The sequence below is a fragment of the Macrobrachium rosenbergii genome, chromosome 22, assembly GCF_040412425.1.
Source record: "Macrobrachium rosenbergii isolate ZJJX-2024 chromosome 22, ASM4041242v1, whole genome shotgun sequence".
Classification (NCBI taxonomy): Eukaryota; Metazoa; Arthropoda; class Malacostraca; order Decapoda; family Palaemonidae; genus Macrobrachium; species Macrobrachium rosenbergii.
The window spans coordinates 31,331,093-31,350,595 of NC_089762.1; the positions used below are offsets into that span (position 1 = coordinate 31,331,093).

General features: G+C 37.0%; 1 protein-coding gene across 50 annotated transcripts in view; it reads right to left on the reverse strand.

Moving 5' to 3' along the window:
* Window positions 1–19,503, reverse strand: part of l(1)G0196 (inositol hexakisphosphate and diphosphoinositol-pentakisphosphate kinase) — a 525,389-nt gene that overhangs the window by 293,412 nt on the left and 212,474 nt on the right. For 28 of the 50 annotated variants that reach the window (XM_067124577.1, XM_067124561.1, XM_067124572.1 and 25 more), the window contains one exon: window positions 8,973–9,020. The exons of the other annotated variants lie outside the window; for them this stretch is intronic. In XM_067124577.1, coding sequence (XP_066980678.1) covers window positions 8,973–9,020 — 48 coding nt within the window. The remainder of the gene's footprint in view (window positions 1–8,972; window positions 9,021–19,503) is intronic. 50 annotated transcript variants of the gene reach the window in all.

Sequence of the window (19,503 nt, forward strand, 5' to 3'; positions counted from 1 at the left end):
CGAGAGAGCCCTGTGTCTCCCCCATGGAGGGAGGCACCCTGTCAGAAGACCCATGGCAAGACTTATTCTGGGTGGGAGAAGCAACCTTCTTCTCCCTCCACTGGTGAACCTTGGAAGAAGAAGGGGAGGAGGTGGCAGACGAGGAGGAGAAAGACAATGAAGATGAAGACGATGACACCTTACGGCTCCTCTTCTTCGACTTCTTCTTTGTAACCTTCTTTAGCATGGTATGGAGGAGCTGATCTCTGATGGAGGGGGGACAGAGACAACACTAGAAGGTATGGCAGGGGCATGTGGTGATGTCCAGTCAACAACAGCAGGGAGTCATCAATGGAGGGGCATGTGTGGTGATGCTCGTGGGCATCTCCGCCATCGCAGTCATTGTAACAGTCACTGTAGTGACTGCTACTGCACAATGAGTCACAGGAGGCAAAGCAGGGGCGCAAGAAGCCCTCAGATGACACAGCAAGCCCTGCACCGCGGGGAATGCCTGAGAGGCAGAAAGAGAGCCAAGTCTACTAGAGATCCTTAGTCTCCTCCGCAGCTGAAAGGGAAGTCAGATTAGGGTTGGTAATCTCTTCTCACCCTGAAGGAGATTCCTCCCCTCCTGAGCAAGCAGAGACCACCAAGCCGAGGTCGTCCTGATCACCAGCTCCCCAATACTGACTCCCGCCTGACAAAGCAAGCAAAGATAACGAAGAGGAGATTGCTCCCATAGGAGTGACAGCAAAGCATGGGAGTTCTGCAGAAGGAAGGAAGGAACTAGAAGGATCAGCAACCAACGGTGTAGTCAGGGGCATGTTACCGCTGGACGACACCTTGGGGGCCCTCTTCTTGTATTTCCTCCTCTGCAAGTACTTCACCCACTGCACTGGTGACCAGTCACGACACTCGTCACAAGTAGATTCTGGGTTACAGTCATGCCCCCTCCAATTGGTGCAGAGGATACGAGGGTCAACATCAAGGGAGGAGCAGTACTGGGTACAGGTTCTAGAGGCAGTACCAGGGCATTTGCAAATGACACTAGCCTTACACTCCTTAAGCGTAACAGATTCATGGGTTTACATAATAGCAGCAATACACAAACACACAGAAAAAGCACAAAAGATATATTACAAAACAACACAGGCAACAATCCCACCAGGAGAGTAGAATGAAACAAAGCAAAACGGCAGGCAAGGCAGAGGGTAACACAGCAGCTCCGCATAGCATGATGCCCAAAAGCAAAGTGAATGCTTTACCAGCCGGGTGGGTGAGACTGCCACCCGGCACCCGGTAGTTAACTACCTAACCACCTTGTTTAAAAAGTTAAACAGCCATGTCCAGCTATGCTGAAGCATTTTCCTTATGTAAAGACTAATGGTTTTTATGTGCAGAAACATTTATATATTATACTAGTTCATTTTCATATCAGCATTCTTTTTCATTGTATAATGGGTATACAGAACTGTATCTAGAAACAAATATTAACAAATGTTAGCTGTAGTTGTAATTTTATTTTATGGTATATAATAAAACTAAATACAGTAATAAACAATAAACTACAACTTGATAAATTAGCTGGGTATATTTAAGTACCCATACAACCCCTTCTAGCAAGGCACTTCTCACTTACTTGCTGTATAAAGCTGTACATGCAACTTGGTGAAGTGAGTGAATAAAATTTATAATAATTTTTGTATAACCAGTGCATATTATTTTCTTTCCAGTGTTGAAATTTTCTTTTCAATTTGTCCAACCTTAAAATTTGTTCAGTGAGGGGTGTGCTGCTGCATAATTCTCCTAGAGAGTTAGGATTAACATAAATTTTGCTAGAGGCATTTACTGTAAGTTATAACACTGCACTGTGGCTTGAGTTTAAGCACTCAATTTAACAAGGGAGGCCAAAATATCCAGAAACTTGCTACATACATAAGAAAACAAGAGTTAATTAACACCTCATACTTCATACATAATTATTTGAAATATTACTATTAGATTAAAAGAAAATACCAGTGTGACGAAAACAACTGGCTGCAGACCTAAAACCACAACTCTAACTAACTTACAGCTCTTGTTAGAGATAAACATTTACAATCTAAAATGAGAAAATCATTATTATATTATTCGAACCACAGATTCTGAAGAATTCAGCACTGAAGTAGGAAAGTACCAAAGAAAGTATTTATAGAAACTTCTGAAACTACCTCCAATCAGGTGAAGCAAACTGCCTTTGCAATACACAAGCTAAGCAGAGGTTTCACAAAAAATCTCACATGAGTTATAGTATCAACAACCCCATAAAAAAAGTGTACATATATAAGGAAATAAAATATAGAAATGAAAGTAAACCTGAAAATTTGAAATAATACCATTGTAATCTTAAATGTTTCTAAAAGTCCTGAAATCTCAAGAGTTGTTAACAAGTCTGTGTGGCCACTGTTCACCCTCAAAGGCTTGAGAGGAAACACTACTGTAACCTCCATATTAAATTCTTCCCATCTGTTGGGACCCTTTTTGAAGAGTCTATTGTGGCATGACTCACTGAACGAGCCTGACAACAGAACTGCATGATATATACTGTTCTTGAAAAAGGGGAATCTGGGAAACATTACTCTTGAGAGTTTCCACTTCCTTAGCCTAAGAAATCTTGGTGTGAATCAGAGTCCTACGAGCCTCCAGTCACTACTAAAGGACCCACCCAACAACAGACGAAAGGACAATACCATCAACACCCCTTTCAAAGAGGACAAGACATCCTACCAGGGAAAATAAAAATCAACTCCTGGACTGTGTATTACAAGGCAGGGAAGAGGTGAAGCCCAATACAGTGAACCCCCCGTATTCGCGTTGTCAACGTTCGCGGACTCACGCATTCGCGGGTTTCTCTGTGGAACATATCTAGCCATCATTCGTGGAAAATTCGCCAATTTGCGGTATTTTTCACTGAGAAATATTCACTAATTACTGTATTTTCATATAATTTTCATGAATAAATGCACTTTTTGTGATAAAACTATTAAAATATTCAGGTATAAGCATTTTTACAGGGTTTTTCTGTGTTTAAGCTATCAAAATGGGCAGTTCTAAGTGTTTTAGAGGGGTTTTAAGCATTCGGGGATTTGACCCATTCGCGGGGGTGTGTGTGTGTGATGTGTGTGTGTGTGTGTGTGTGTGTGTGTGTGTGTGTGTGTGTGTGTGTGTGTGTGTGTGTGTGGACCCCCCCGAATACGGGGTTCACTGTAGTACTTGCATGGTTGGGGTTGTCTTCTACAGCATAACATTCAGTGGAAGTCCTCCCCTTGGGGACACAATGTATTTTCAATGGGCTAGGGTAGAGATGGTCTCACCTTTCCCCTCTTCTAAAGTAGATTTCCAGAAACTAGATCCCTTTTAAAAAGGAGCCACGGAGAGAGATGGCTTTACTTGCCACCATTCTTCCATTTCCCCAAGGATTCCTCTGAATGAAGGGTGATCCTTGACCCAACAGATTTGAACAAACACACTGTTTGCATAAATTTTTATATATACTGTACTTATTTATTTTATGGGAGGTCAGGAATAAAGGAATTTAACTGGTGGCCTACCTAGATGATTGGCTAATCTTGGGAGCCACCAGAGAAGAATGCTGATGAAAGCTGAGAGTGGTAGTCGACACATTACAGTCTAAAGGTTTCTTAATAGGAACAAGTCCCACCTTACATCCAGCAGACTTTTCTGAGGCTGGAACACAATAAGGAAGGATCTGAGAAGTAATTGCACAGCCCAGCTTTTCCAGATGACAACTGGAACAAAGTCTGGGCCTGTTACACTTTGGGTCCATGGTAGATCTAATCCTGAGATTGTGACCAAAGGATTTAAACAAAGTCTGGCTCTCACACATCAAGAAAAGGCATTGCGATCGCCTTCATCTGAGACTGGGAAGATACTCTGTCCGTGGACCTGGAATGGGTCTCTGGCAAATAGGCCGACCTGACTCCATCATTCGTACGAGTGATAATACATACAGACGCCTCCTTGACAGGCTGGGGAGGCCACTGGGAGGATTGTCAGTAAGGGGGAAGATGGCTACCTGTTTTGATGGAGTGTCTCATCAGCTTCCTGGGGCTTTTGCTGTCTTTATATCTCAAAATATGAAACCTCCAAAAGGGACATACATTTTGATGGTCTTAGACAATATGACTGCAATGTCTTGTATCAAGAGGTTAGGCTCATGCTGAGCTCCTCTCAAGTCAGTAATTGCTAACTTGCTTCCACATCCAGAAGTGGACCTGTTTGCCACATGCAAGAACCATCCAGTGTATGTTCTCTGAACCTGGACATTCAGGCAACAGCAAGGGATGTGTTGCTATAAGACTGGAACGAATGGAAGACGATATACCTTTTTCCTTCATTGTCCCTGATTTTGAAAACTTTAAACAACCTACAGGCAGTCCCCGGTTAACGGCAGGCTCGGTTAACAGCGATCCGGTTTTATGGGGCTTGTCTAGCGACGAAAATCGGCAATTTTCGGTGCGGAAAATCGCCGATTTCCGCTTATTGACGCCGATAATTGGGTATTGGCGCTGATACATACCTAACAGGCGCCGATAACTGAAAATCGGCGCTTTTCGGCGCCGATAACCCTCGAAAATCGCTGATTTTCAGTTAGCGGCGATTTTCGGTTATCATCACGCCCTCGGAAACGGAACCCCGCCGATAACCGGGGACTGCCTGTACTAGTTTCACCATAACTGCTTGTCTAGTGGCCCTGAATTAGCCAAACAGTCATTGGTTCCTTATTTCTTTAACAGGCGAGAGACTAGAATCCATTGCCGTTCATTTTCCTATCCCAGACAGAAGGAGGGGAATTTGTCTATGTATCCTCCTTTCTGAGCCATGACCTTCACATGTGAATTTTTAAATCTAGACTACTGTGAAGATTAGTTTCCTGACAATGCTGGGTACCTAGTGCAAAAACTACAGACTTCATCTATCTGACATACTAGTCTGTATAGAAAATCTGGTTAGATTACCCCCACACTGAGAGCCCAGTTGAAATCTGTTGAAGCAGTTTTACATTTTATTATCTTTTGAGGTCAAGTGCCTTGCTGTTTCAACAATCATAGCGTACAAGGCAGCATTAGTGGAACCCTTGCCTCAAGGTTTTGGAATTGATTTTAATACAGAAATTGTTAATTCCATTCTACAGTCTTTTACACTGCAAAGGTCAACTCCTGCAAGTCTCCCATTACCTGGTCCCTGAATAAGGTTCTTAAGACTCCTGTCATCCCCTCAAATTCTTGGGCCCAAAACAACTATAACTCATATGCTGCAAAAGGCAGTCTTCTTGACTGCTTTGGCATCAGGAGCTCAAATTAGCATACTGGGCTCTCTTAGACAAGGGCAACATTTCACTACTCATACACCCAGCTGTCATTTACTCTTGTCTCCAGACCTATCATTCCTGGCCAAGACTGAAGATCATTTTAAAGGGAAAATCTCTTTTTTTGATAAACAAATTCAGTATTTCATATAAAATATTATGCCTGGTTCAAGTACTTAAGGTTTACTTAGATGTCACTGCAAACATCCAAGATGGTCCTATTTTTTCTACACTAGCACAAACAAATCACTCTCTCTACATGGGCTGACATACTCTAGTGATGGACACTTAAATATTCAACACAGGCTGTTGCACTGTGATGCTGACCACAACAGCAATCACCAGCTGCCAACAGTTTGTAGATAATTTCAGTATCTCCAACACAGTCACTTAGGGGCAATTCTTATCATGTAAATTCACATCGCAATAGAGACTATACAAAAGCCTGTTCTGCATGTGCTTAGTGAGAAACCACTTGTAAATGGCCTTATTAGAGATGGTGTTTGGCCCTGTAGTTGTCACTAACTTGAAGGACCTAATGATGGCATCATGTGGTCAACGTAGTTTATATTGAAGGGCTTGCAAGCCTCTTTCTACATTCACTCTTGTAAACCATGCTGGTCTTTGATTCCTTGGGGTGGTTCTGTTTCTCATTAAGAAGGCAGCTGAAAATTTTCAGCAAAACTCTCATAGGGTGCTTCAGTGTTTATAGGTGGCGATCCTTTGTAAGGCAGTTGCTTTTTGTTGTGGGCTGTCCTGTAATTAGCTATGTGAACAGTTGCTTTTTGTTGTGGGATGTCCTATAATCAGCTATGTGATACAGTACTGTACATAGTTACACTTTGCTGTTTTCTGGTGTTCTAGGTATAAGTGTCGAATTCCTCCATTTTCTTATCATGTCCTTTATGGGGGTATCAGCTGTTTGTCAACATTTGTCTAACACATTTCAGTACTGTTTGGACAGCTATCCAGGTACTTCAGTAGGCCTGTCTGACATAGGTGCCAATGAAGCACGTCAAGTACAAGTCTGGGAATTTCCATTTGTGTTAAGCCAGCGAATAATGTTTGTAATTTTAGTAAAAACTGATGATGTACTGGATTGTTTTTAACCTAATGAGGATGTCAAGAAAAGTAAGGGTCTTGTTCTTACTGGCTCCTGTAGTAAATTTGAAAACTGAGCCAATTTTTAGGGCATCAGTGAGCTTCTTTAGTTTTTCCACCGCTATGATGGCATACAAAGATGTCTACCACCTATCTGGCATTGGTTCTTTGCTTCTGGTAGCCGATAATTTTCCTGTCTTCTATAGTGGCTATGTACACTTTAGCAAGGAGAACTCCAAGAGGTGATCCTCCTGCCACTCCTTCCATTTGTTGAAAAAGTTCTCTAGTGTAAGAAAAAAGTCTTTCATCCTTCAAACTAACTTCATTTCCTTCAGCAGTTTTTCAGGTAAACATAGGGGGTCATTGAAGAGTACCTCGATGGTCTCCCAAGTGCTGTGCTACAACTGAAAGAAGTTTTCTTTTTCTATTCTAAACAGGATGTTACCTTAAGGTGCCTGTGACAATTCTGCAATCTCCACTTGGGCTAGTTATAAGAATGAGTTTGCTGTGAAACAAACACAATCTACAGTCAGTTTTTACCAACTCTGCTCAGTTTACATGGATATTAATTTATAACTTTATAATTGTAAGATATGAATATGTTTATAGGGAATTTTTAGAATGAGTGAATATTTACTGAAAATGTTTTATTCAGATTTTTTGTTGTTCACATAAGTCTGTAGAAATTAACCATGTGCCAAGGCGAAGAGAAGAGAGAGATTAGGTAGGGCACAAAGCAAAAGATACTTCATGGAGCATCATTATCAGTCTTATGTGCAAGAATGAACACAGAGGAGAGGGGCAGTAGCAAAAGCAGCTTAAGGATGAGTAGGGGTAGATATACATTAGTATGTAAAGATATCCCTCTTACTGGGGTTAAAATAGATTCTGCATAGAAAATCTTTTAATCTAACTTCAGGCACTGTTAGAGGAGTGGGAAGTAGTCAAGAACTAGTAGCTGAATTAGGAGAGGAAGACCAATCATGAATGGATTTCTAGCCTTCTTTCTTGAAAGCAGCCTTTCAGTACAAAAACTTAGTGATTCTGACTAATGTAAGTACCTGTGCACAAGATTCATAACCCTACTTCAATGATTTCATGTAAACTGAGAAAAATCTATCAGGGTGTCTCATAGTCATATTAACTTTTTGAAATACCAGACACTAAAGTGACTTGTATAAGTAGCCTAGATCATCAGCATTTGCAGTATAAAAAAAAAAAAAAACAGGATGTACAGTTTATATTTTTAGGAGATAAACAAATTTTTCAATTTCATGTAGTCAAGATACTGCCAGAAATTAGAATAGCAAGAAAAGGATGTCACTTTTCAAATAATTAAGCCTACCTGCAGTTTTCAACTTAAGCAACCCACAATCAGAACTCCTCAACTTAAAACCACAAAACGAAAAAAAATATGGCCACAATAATGAATACTGGAAGGGAAACAGATATGACAGAATTCCAGAGCAACAAAAACGAAACACAAGAAAGGCATAAACACCTCATGAAAAGGAAAAAATACAGAGACAACCATTAAATGACTGAGGGAAATCAACTTATTAGCAAGTAAAGCTTTTTACTAAATATGGGATTGAGAAATCTATGAATTTTACTTCCCAGGAAGTGGATCTCTCTCACCATAAGCAAACCTCTTCTTGTTAGATGCTAATCCTTTCATCCCCTTCAAATTACAGTGCTTAAATAAGGCAATGATCTGTATTTGTACAAATACAGAATTTACTTTGTTCTTGGCATGAAATATTCATGGATGCAGAGAGCATGTACATGTACTGAGATAAGCACAAGGCTTCAGCATTGAGTTTTTTATTTGTGTTTCATTTGTGTATATATATATATATATATATATATATATATATATATATATATATATATATATATATATATATATAATTCTATTTCTCACAATTTACAACTATGCATGTATAAACGTAACTGTTTATACATTCATGTATATCAAAATGTTTACACATACATATATTCAATGCAATAAAATATACTATTTCAAAATGTATAGATGCTATACATACGTGTGCAAAAAGGTCAATATTTAAATTTATGTACACATACATAACAGACATACACTATATAAATTTATAAATTTATAACTATCTAACATGTTAAGACTGGGATGATTAGCTACTTATGTACAGTAAACTGTATACATTTACACCAACACTAATACCTTATTAGAATGATCAAGACATAACATTAAGTAATCACTGCAATTTCTCTAGGCCTCCTTCCCTTTAAAGAACTACTTCAATACTAGTAGCAACCATGAACAAGAAAACAGACATGTATGAAAGGGCAGCAGAGGCAGCAGCAGCAGCACAGCTAATTGAACTGAAATGAGCCCAAGCCAGGGTGCCCACACAAAAGAGAACAAAAAAAAAAAAAAAAAAAATTCTAATGAAAGTGAGAAAAGAGAGAACAGATGATGATGATAAAGAGCCCAAAGTCAACGAAGAAGGAAGGAGGAGCAAGTAGGAGATGAGCAATGACTTACGTCATACAGTAAAGATGATCCTCTTGCAACCTGAGCTCCTTTAGAAAACTGTAGAAAAAAGATGGCAGAGATTAACTCAAGGTTTTCAATGAACTGAAATGAGACCAGCTTTACGTAATGGAAACTTCTTTGGAACTCTTGTAATGCACTACTTTATATATAAATAATAATAATGATAATGGTAATAATAACAATAATTACATACTACAGCTGCCTAAAATACAATACTAAGCTCTCACTGCAACATATTAAGAAACAAAGGTATCATCACTGTAAGAACATAAAAGATCACCTTCTCAAAAGCAGAGATTACAAACATGTAGACTATTTTTTTACATAAAGAGCTAAAATGAATGAATGCCGTCTATATATGAGCAAAGCCAATAGCAGGAAAATTTATTCAGAAAGAGCTAATAAAATAAACACAATACAGTACACAAATTTTCCTTATCTGATACAAAATGCACATATTTCCAGTCATACAATACTTTGATAGAAAGCTTTGGGAGTTGCAGTTAAGCAAAAAATACATACAAATAAAACAGAAAATAAAAAAAAAAGAGCCTTGACAAATATTGTAATAAAATTGTTTTCAAAAAAGAAATTTACATGACATGGCAAAGTGAAAATACAAACTGTGCTACATTAGCATTTGCTCAAGTATTGATGACAACTTCACAAGTAAGGACAATAAAACTGCAAAACAAAAAAAGTTGAAGGTGACTTTTGAATGAAAAGTGGAACAAAAGTGATGCTTACATCAACAATACAAGCAATACATAACAACAAAGGAAAATACTGGCATCAAAAATTATCAAAATAATTTCTTGGAGTGAGAAATTAAAAACTTCCTTGTAGCAATCACTGTCAAAAAGATTTTGCACTGCTCTACAAAAACCGTAGTGGAATACTGCAATATGAATAACTACACTTTCTTCTACTCCACTCATTCTACTTGTTTCTATCTTTCATCCGTTTTTACAATTGTCTTTATAATCCAATTTATCCTTAAAACATCAGGCTTGAGCCATTGTAATTGTTTGCTAAGTTTATATACTAGCATCACTTCGGTGTGCAGAACTAGTTTTTGTAATACCACTTCACAGCATGGAACAAGAGAGAAAAACAGGCAAAACAAGATAGGAGTAAAAACTATAAGATTTCCTGCAATATAACAGGTTAAACTACAAAACAAGAGAAATGGTATCTTAATTGGATGTACATTCACCTTACTACTTAGGGGTCACAAACTTATAAGCAGTAATGACATAGTTTGTTTCTTTGCCATGAAATTCTACTGTTATTAAAATATTTAGCTACATCAAAAAAGAAAAAAGGAAACCTGATAATATTTTGCCAGAATTCATGGAAAAGAGGCCTTCATCAGCAAAATTTCCCATTATTTGTCAAAGAACTGACACATACATGTCATACAATGCCATAGGTGAGTCCAATATATTGCTTAGTCCCTATTTACCTATTCTTCTACTGTATCACCATATCTTGGAACAGGAAAATATGATTCATAATCACCGATAAGTGGTCTTTGCAATGTGTAAAAATATGTTTCTCCATAATTTTTGCCCTTTTATATTTTACTTTATTATTTCCTTCCTGATGCTCTTGCCATTATTGTTCATAAATTCAATGTAAATAATGTGCATAGTACATATTTACTCTTGTCTCTTATCTCTTAGCTTCAAATCTTCCTTCTGCCTTTAAATAATATTGGACTCTTTTCCTTTACAAATTATCATAAGAATGCCAGCAGGATCAACAGAAAGACTATGAAATATGAATTTATCCGCTATCTAAAGGGAAATTTTTAAAAACCAGGATTCATAGTCATCAGCTTTCCTAATTACAGTAAAGCCCAGGAATGTGCTAACTTAAATAGCCTGTTACAGTAAAATGAAATTACTTCTATACAAAAAACTAATCACTAATCCATTTTGTACACCTTGATTATCAATTTATTTACAGTAAACCCCCCGTATTCGCATTATCAGGGTTCGCGGACTCGCGCGTTTCTCTGTGGAACATATCTAGCCATCATTCGTGGAAAATTCGCCCATTCGCGGTATTTTTCACTGAGAAATATTCACTAATTACTGTATTTTCATATCATTTTCATGAGTAAATGCACTTTTTGTGATAAAGCTATTAAAATACTCAGGTATAAGCATTTTTACAGGGTTTTTCTTGGCTTAAGCTATCAAAATGGGCAGTTCTAAGTGTTTTTAGAGGGGTTTTAAGCATTCGTGGATTTGACCTATTCGCGGGGGGTGTGGGATGCATCCCCCGCGAATACGGGGGGTTCACTGTACTCTACTTTTAATCAATTACAGATAGTTTACCTTTCTTTTAGTATATAGTCAATAAATCCATGAGATACTGTAAGAATATAGTAATATCACTACAGTGTTGCACTTATCTTAAAGAACTGCTCTGTTTTGAATTGAGATATAATAATGAAAGTCATTTTAGAAAACTATACTGTAACCAGCATAAAGATGAAAAATTTCTAGTACCTGTAATTCTATTCACTTGAGTTTCCAGTATTCCAAAGAAAATGTCTAGACTTCAGTTTTCCTCATTTGTAAAATCTTGAATAGTTAAAATAATGTTTTCCTCTTGGTTTGATTAAAATACTTATTCAGTAATTTAAATGAGAAATGTGCCTAATATGAATCAAAGATCTTCTACATAATTTCAAAGATACAAACCTAACACTTTTACTAAAGCCCTAATGTTTTGTTGGGAAGGCTAATAGTTCTGAATCAACAGCTAAACATGTGACAGTGTAGTTAAAAAACAGATGTTTTCACTTTAAGGACCTCTTAATTCTTGCATTATGCCTCACATCTTCGTTCTATCTTATGACCAGAGACTTACGCTATCAAGAACAATTAGGGAGGAGGACACTTGAAAAGTACTAAATTTGTATCTATGGCACAAAAATCTTCACTTTTTACCTCTGTCAATGAAACAGGAAGGAGGTAATATTTTTTATTTGTCTGCTCATTTGTTCAGCTGTCTCTGTGCTCAAAAGTTTATGCAAATGTTAAATTTGGCTTTTTCTCAAAATTATATCAGAAGTGTGCCACAAGACTGGCAACAAATACAGTACATATACCTAAATTTTGGAGACAGCATACTAACTTTTGGAAGAATTGACAATTTTGGAGGGCGGATTGCGCAGCCTTGGCAGAGTTTTGTGGTCTCTGCATGCTCTTGGTATTTCTTACTAAGGCTGAATAGCTATGGTAATTTAGGACAGAAGTGATCGATGCCTGAGCTCTTCAGTTGGTAATTCAACTGACTGAGGATCATCATCAAGTTTTCACTTACTAAATTTAATTTTAAGGTCCTCAACTTACAGAGGGGGATCCGTTCCAGTGTCACGCTGTAAGTTGATTTCTGCCTGAAGTCGGTGTTTTGCTGTTACTGGCACTTTAGGCGCCCTAATTTGATGTTGCATCAAGGTGCAGCGCTGTAAGCGCCGTTAACTTCATGCCTATTCTTGCCATTAGCACCATAACATGATGTAACATCAAGTTATGGTGTTGTAAAATGCTGTTAATGGCGCTGAAAAAGCTCCACAAGATCAAATCCAACGTAAGTCGGTGACATACTGTATTTATATTTAAGATTATACTTCTAATTTCTTAGGTATGCTTAATTTCATCATCATTAATATTTTTACATCAGGTTTTCCCAATAAAGGCTTAAATGTTAAGATGAAATGTATAGTATAGCACAGGCAGCTAATGTGGACAAAGAAATATTGGAAGGAGTGAAATCAGAATATCCAGTACATTATAAAAGAAGCAGGAGAGTCAGTCATCCAGGAGCTTACTAGACTACTGTATATGAAAATGTTATAAAATGACAAATTTTAAATAAATTTGTATTTTTCATAACTAACAAACCTTTGGTCTTGACATAAGGGAAAAGTTCTCTTGTGCCAGCTGGAGTCCGGTTAAAAAAAGTTACAAGGAAATTGGTGGCATCAGGAGATGGGCACAATGGCAGTAGGTAGGAGGAAGAGCAGCCTAAGGGCCACATTTGTTTAGGAAAAACTGAAAGGCAAAAGGTTTATCCTACAGTATTTGCCAAACATCTTGACAAAAATTTATCTCTAATGGTGAGCATAACACCATCTCCCTTGGCCACTGTCTTCCTTACTTCCTGAGTGGAGCTGCCCTTAATCATCTGATTATTGTTTGCTACTTCACATAAAACTTCCTTTTATTTATTTCCATTTCAAACCCAGCTTTACTCATCTTCTCCTTCCATGCTTCTCACAGATCATATAAATTTTGTCTTAAATTCTTTTACCTTTCAGATTTGTGTTTTGCGTTTATAATCAAATACCTCAATGGCTGCCCTTTGCTCTTTGTAATTACTGCATCTTCTAAACCTACTTGATTTCACTGTCCTTACATAATTTATTTTCTGTGATGCATACCTATATTCAACAGTTTATTCCTAAGAGGCCAATTAACATTCCAGAATCTAGATTTGTCCATAACAACCCTGAAATATATTTTTTCATATTGCAGTCTGTAATCTCATGACTTACTGCCTTGTTTGCACAAGAAGATGAGCACTCTCTCATGACAACAGAGCCACCTGCACCCTCAGATGTTCAACCATCAACCATCTAATAACTTGTGAGTCTGCTGAGCTGGAAGGGCTCTTCAACAGCTCTGTGGAGTTGCTCCTCAGCTTATTTTCCAGCAAGAGTCTTCTGTTTTCAAGCTTTACACACATTATATGTACAGTATTCTAAAGTTAATCTGTTCCAGTTTTTTTTTACTGATCTATTAGTAACTGCAAGAAGCATGAAAGAGTCTAGAATATGAATGTTTTACACCTTCACAGGTTTTCCAGTCTGCCATAATTACCTCAAAGTAATTATACATTTCTCTATTTCACATATGGTATATTTTACTCTTAAGCCAGAATGTAGTAAATATTCAACTAATGTTCATTGTATTGAACTTATTATATAATCATACTTTCTTGTTTTCTGTTTACTGTATTTATCTATTTATTGCTGACAATTTACTTAATAATTCTATTAAACAAGGGGAAGGTGCTTTTCGTTTGTATAACCCCTCCCATTCATACTTTTAAAACTGAGCCAAGAGTTTAGTCGCTGGTCTTACTTACTACCTTAACTTTTATCTATTTTCTTGAGTGGTTCGTTTTTACCACTGCGTATTTTGAGTTGGTATGCTGGTTCACTTTCCAAACTTACTGTTGTGCTTTTTGTTCTATGCTTATCCAGAATTAACAATAAATTTTGCTAAGCTGGATAGGATTACAGGCAGTCTCCGGTTATCGGCAGCATCGGTTATCGGCTATCCAGTTTTACGGCGCTTGTCTAGCAACGACGATAACCGGATTTTCGACACCAATTCCTGGTTATCAGTGCTGATAACCGGTTATCGGCGCTGATCACTGGTTATCGGCGCTGATAACCAGGAATCAATGCTATTATCGCCGATTTTCAGTTATCGTCACGCTGTAGGGAATGGAACCCCGCCAATGACTGGGGACTGCCTGTACTGTATTATATTTTTACATCTATATGAAGTGTTTTAATTAAAATATATAAGGTGTGATGGGCAAGAATCATCAATGGGCCATTTTTAAATCAGAAGCATATCTAAGTTTTTACTAGGCATAAGACTTTATCTTTAAAGGCACAACAACGTTTTTGTTTTAAATGAAAGCTGGGCCAAAGTAATCAGTAATTTTGAGAGTTGGCACTTTAATCCTTCACTCATCCTAATCCCATCTTTTTAAAAAGGTATTTTAAAAAACTGCCTGAGATTTTGGAACTTTAAAGCTAGAAAGATCATTCTTTTTTTTATAAGAGCTGAGCTTACATCTTTAAAAATGGCCATCTGCCAACATAAATGCTGTTCTTTTCAAACGTATGCAGAAAAATGCCTTTGCAGAAGTTTTGTTACTTTAAGCCCAGTGTACAGTTACTCTTAATGAAAGCTGAGCCAATTTCCATACGATGGTACGGTAACCAGTAACATCAGGGAACAAGCCTTTATCTTTCCAATGACACCCCCCCCAAACACACTTTATTATTATGTATTTATTATTTCAGTAGATGAAACCTAGTCACATGGAACAAGTACACAGGGGCCATTGACTTGAAATTCAAGCTTCCAAAGAATACTGGTTTCAACCTCCCACCACAGCCACCACACTGCAGCAGTAACTGTTCATGATACAGAGCCAATGATTTTTCATCACCCTGGTTATACTTTTTAAAGCTAGAGTAATAGTCTTTCATCAATTAAGACAGACGCTATATCCCCTCCCACCCCTGTAAAACAGTCATCCTACTATCACCATGGGCAGTTCCCCAGACCCCTATTACTGTCCAGTACTTTATTAGTAATTCATTATGGAATACTGTACAATATATTTTTTATTTATTTACCAACACAATTGTTAATATTTACTTCATTTTTGAAAGAACCAAATGAGAGAGAGAGAGAGAGAGAGAGAGAGAGAGAGAGAGAGAGAGAGAGAGAGAGAGAGAGAGAGAGAGAGAGAGAGAGAGAGAGAGAGAGAGAGAGAGAGAGAGAGAGAGAGAGAGAGAGAGAGAGAGAGAGAGAGAGAGAGAGAGAGAGAGAGAGAGAGAGAGAGAGTGTAAACTAAAATATACAATAAACTGAGAATAAAAATTTGTATACATATATCTACTTACTAAACTTTTGATTAAATGCAAAATATCCAGTGCCTTTCCACCTTGGATATTAAAGGTTACCTCAAAGGAATGCATGATGTCTTTCTGTCCATTGGTGTGTTGTCTAACTCAGGCATAGTTCAATTAAAATTGAGTTAGAATTACTTCATTAGTTCATTATTAATATTCTAATTACTCTCGTTATGTAAGAAAGTCCATTAGTAATATTAATTTAATTATTCCAGTACTACAAAGAGTCATTAGATGATGTTAATTAATTTTTATCATTTCAAATCTGTGCAGTGACCATAATTACTGAAACACTACAAAACCAATAAAAATTAATAAGGTATTAAGGACATATATATACTATCTTTATAAAAGGTCCTTGTGCTTAAATAGATTCATGCTGCTTTTATATAAATAACTTTATCAAGAGTATGGATATCACTAACTTCTCCAACACCATGCCTACCACCAACTTCACCAATACTAAGCCACTACTTTTTGGCATTATTAAACAGTAAGTATCAGGAGATTTATAAATGAAAATAACACAAGAACTATCTACCCACACATGATGGAAACAAGAATTCTAGTCACTGACAGAAGGACTACACTTAGCAATGCTGGTGGATTTAATGACAGTAAAAATCTTTATCTTAATTATAGTGATAATTTTCTTACATACTATATAATGTACTGTACTGAAAATACAAATGAACATAATGAATTAATGTGGAAATGTGTATACTGTAATAGCAATAAATTAATAATAAAACAATTCATGGCATTTGTTGGCACTCATGCCAACCCTTGAACCTCATCACAGAAAACTATGCCCTGCCTATTACATGAGCTTAGGCATGCACATGTGGATGGTGCAACTCTTTTCACAGTAATTTTCATCCCTGCATCCACATGGCTGTCTCACCGCTGGTTCTTGCATGAAAAATCACGCATGAGAAAATTATGAGATCGATAATTTTTTGGTGATTTTTGGATAGATCAGCACCAAAGTCATTGGTCTTTGGTGGAATTTTCAATCCTTTGTTTACAATGAAACAGGAAGAGTATGGCCACTGAATAATATGGAAGTTCAGGGGTTTCCTTTGTCTTGACTTCTGGATAAGGACGGAGGAATATAAGGGAAGGAGGAAAAATGGAAAATGATTTGAAGATGAGGAAAACTCAGATGATTTTGAAGAATGAGGTCTGTGTAGCCTTACAGAATTGTTTTATCTAAAAATGCGAATATGTGTAAGAGAAACTGCCTCTGTGAATAGACTTACCCATGAGTTTACTGTTTATAGTTTTGCATTGCTACTCTTGACAATGTTAATGTTTTTTATCTTTCCCACCCCTGGACAAATAGGGAGGGTAGAAGTCAGGAAGGTCATCCATTCATAAATCTGCCAAAACAAATTAAAACAACAATCCTGATTTGGGATTATGCTAAGAAGAAGAAGAAGAAGAAGAAGAAGAAGAAGAAGAAGAAGAAGAAGAAGAAGAAGAAGAAGAAGAAGAAGAAGAAGAAGAAGAAGAAGAAGAAGAAACCCACAGGTACAACAAATAAAATTCTACCTTACATCCGGATCAAACATAGAACTGTCAATACTGATATACTAAAATAAGTTGGAGCTTAAGTACTTGTACAATACTTGAGGAATCACCTGGGCAGGCTGTACACCTTGCATACCAGTAGGATTTACCCAACTTGAGTCATTGGTTCTTGCTGGTATGCAATGTGTGCAGCCTGCCCATGTAATGCCTTAGGTACTGTGCAAGTACAGTACTTGGGGTACATTCCAACTTCTTTTATGGGCTTTGTGGCTCATTTAGGAGCGTCCTTGGGTGTCACTCAGGAATCATGAATTTGATTCTAATGTGAGGTATATACTATTTTTATCATTACTAATGGGGCTATTTGACATTTCAAAAAGAATCCAATGATTACAATTATTGTACTAGGGAAATTTAAGAATCCCATTCTTTTCCTCCATAAAGAAAAGGTATATTTATGCAGCAAAGAGTAATATAACCAAAGAAAAATACTGATTACTCATCATATCATTCAGCTTGTAACTTTCTGCCAACACCTTGACCTCTCCTTAACCCTCCTCTAAGATTTACTGAAAATTCCATTGATACCCAGTAAGACATAATTATACAGTATTTGTGAAAATCATAAAAATCCTTCATGTACAAATTTTCACTTCAACCTTACAGTGGTATATCTAAGCTCAGTAATTCCAGTCAGTATAGCTAAACTTTCAACTTTTAGTTACTGTATTTTGATATAATAGGAATCTAAAGATTTCATGTTATTCTAAGCATGTCAACTGTATAATGCTCTGTATGATAACTAGCACCTATTTAGTATACCAGAGACTACGGACAAATGACACCAAAATTTACCTAATAAAACAAAGCTTTAAAAGATAGCAAAATTGAGAATCTTTCAGTGGGGGTTTACAACACAATTTCTATCACTAGCAAAAGGAAATCACTTTTTCATGTCGTTCTGTCAAGGAGACTATTCTTGGGATGTTGACATCTAAAAATTACATGAAGTAGTATTTAGTTCTAACTGTTCCTCGGGAGCCTTGGCATCTTTTGAATATGTGGGTTCTGAAAGTCACATAAAAAATTTGAATAAAATTAAGTGCATGGCTTCTAGTCTGGTGGTAATTGAGAGTGCCAATAGTAAAACTTGAGAAAGAACATAATCTGGTAGTGATATGATAGCTGTGTCAGTCTGGTTGAATGAGTTGATACAAATGCCATGATTTTCTAAAAAAAAATTTGCTGTAAGTTCCTCTCTTTCTTTTTGATACTCTAAAAGCATTATTTGTGAAGTGCTTGACTTTCTCCATAAATTGTTTTAATATACAGTACCTTAAGTTTCCAGTGAATCTAACTCTTAATAAAGCCAAAATAGTCACATAACAGGAACAGAAAAAGTGGCTCTGAAGGCAAGATCTTTATTTTGAAGTTTGTCTGGAGAGTGTGAAATAATGAAAATGGAATATAGTAGTATTTTCTTGGCATAGTTTGGTCTGGAAACAATTGTCATAAGCTTCAGAATTTCACAACTTACTGTACTACTACAGTAATTTGGTACTGCTATACAATGAAAGTTGAAGAATTATTCATTCCCACTCCTATGTGTGGTAGGGGCAAATCAAAAGGGGGGGTTACATTTCTGAACATTTTTGTGGAATCTATAATACTAACCCAAGCAGTCAGCTTGAAAGCAGAAGCAGAATTTCTGAAATTGCTGTAAAAGTATCTGTATCCTATGATAGCCCTTTAAGGTTTCACTAGCCTTAATTGTTTTCATGTTTATGTAATTGGCAAACATGTTATTCAGGTATGAAAAGGAGGTGAATGTGGCTTGAGTAGTAACATTATTCATGTGAAGTCAATGATTTCTGAGAGAGTAGTTAAGGAATATATGAATAAAAGATAATTTGCAAGGGTTTTAAATTTGAAAAACTACAGTACAGACCTCTGTATTCCCACTTAATATCTAAATATAAAATAAAATATGAACCCAGGTCATCTAGCTAGATGCTGTATACCAGGTGAAGATGTTTATATTCATTTCTTCAAATTCTATGACCTAAGTGCTGCATCACATGAAAGCCTTTTTAAATTGCAAATAAAGATTCTCTTTTAAAAAACACTCCCATCTAACTTTACAGTGAACAACACAGGAGAAAAGAGCTATGAGGTAACTGAACCTGTATGGCAAGAGGGTTAGGGTACAAACTGGAAAACTTAAGAAGAACTGCTGATGAATAAGGG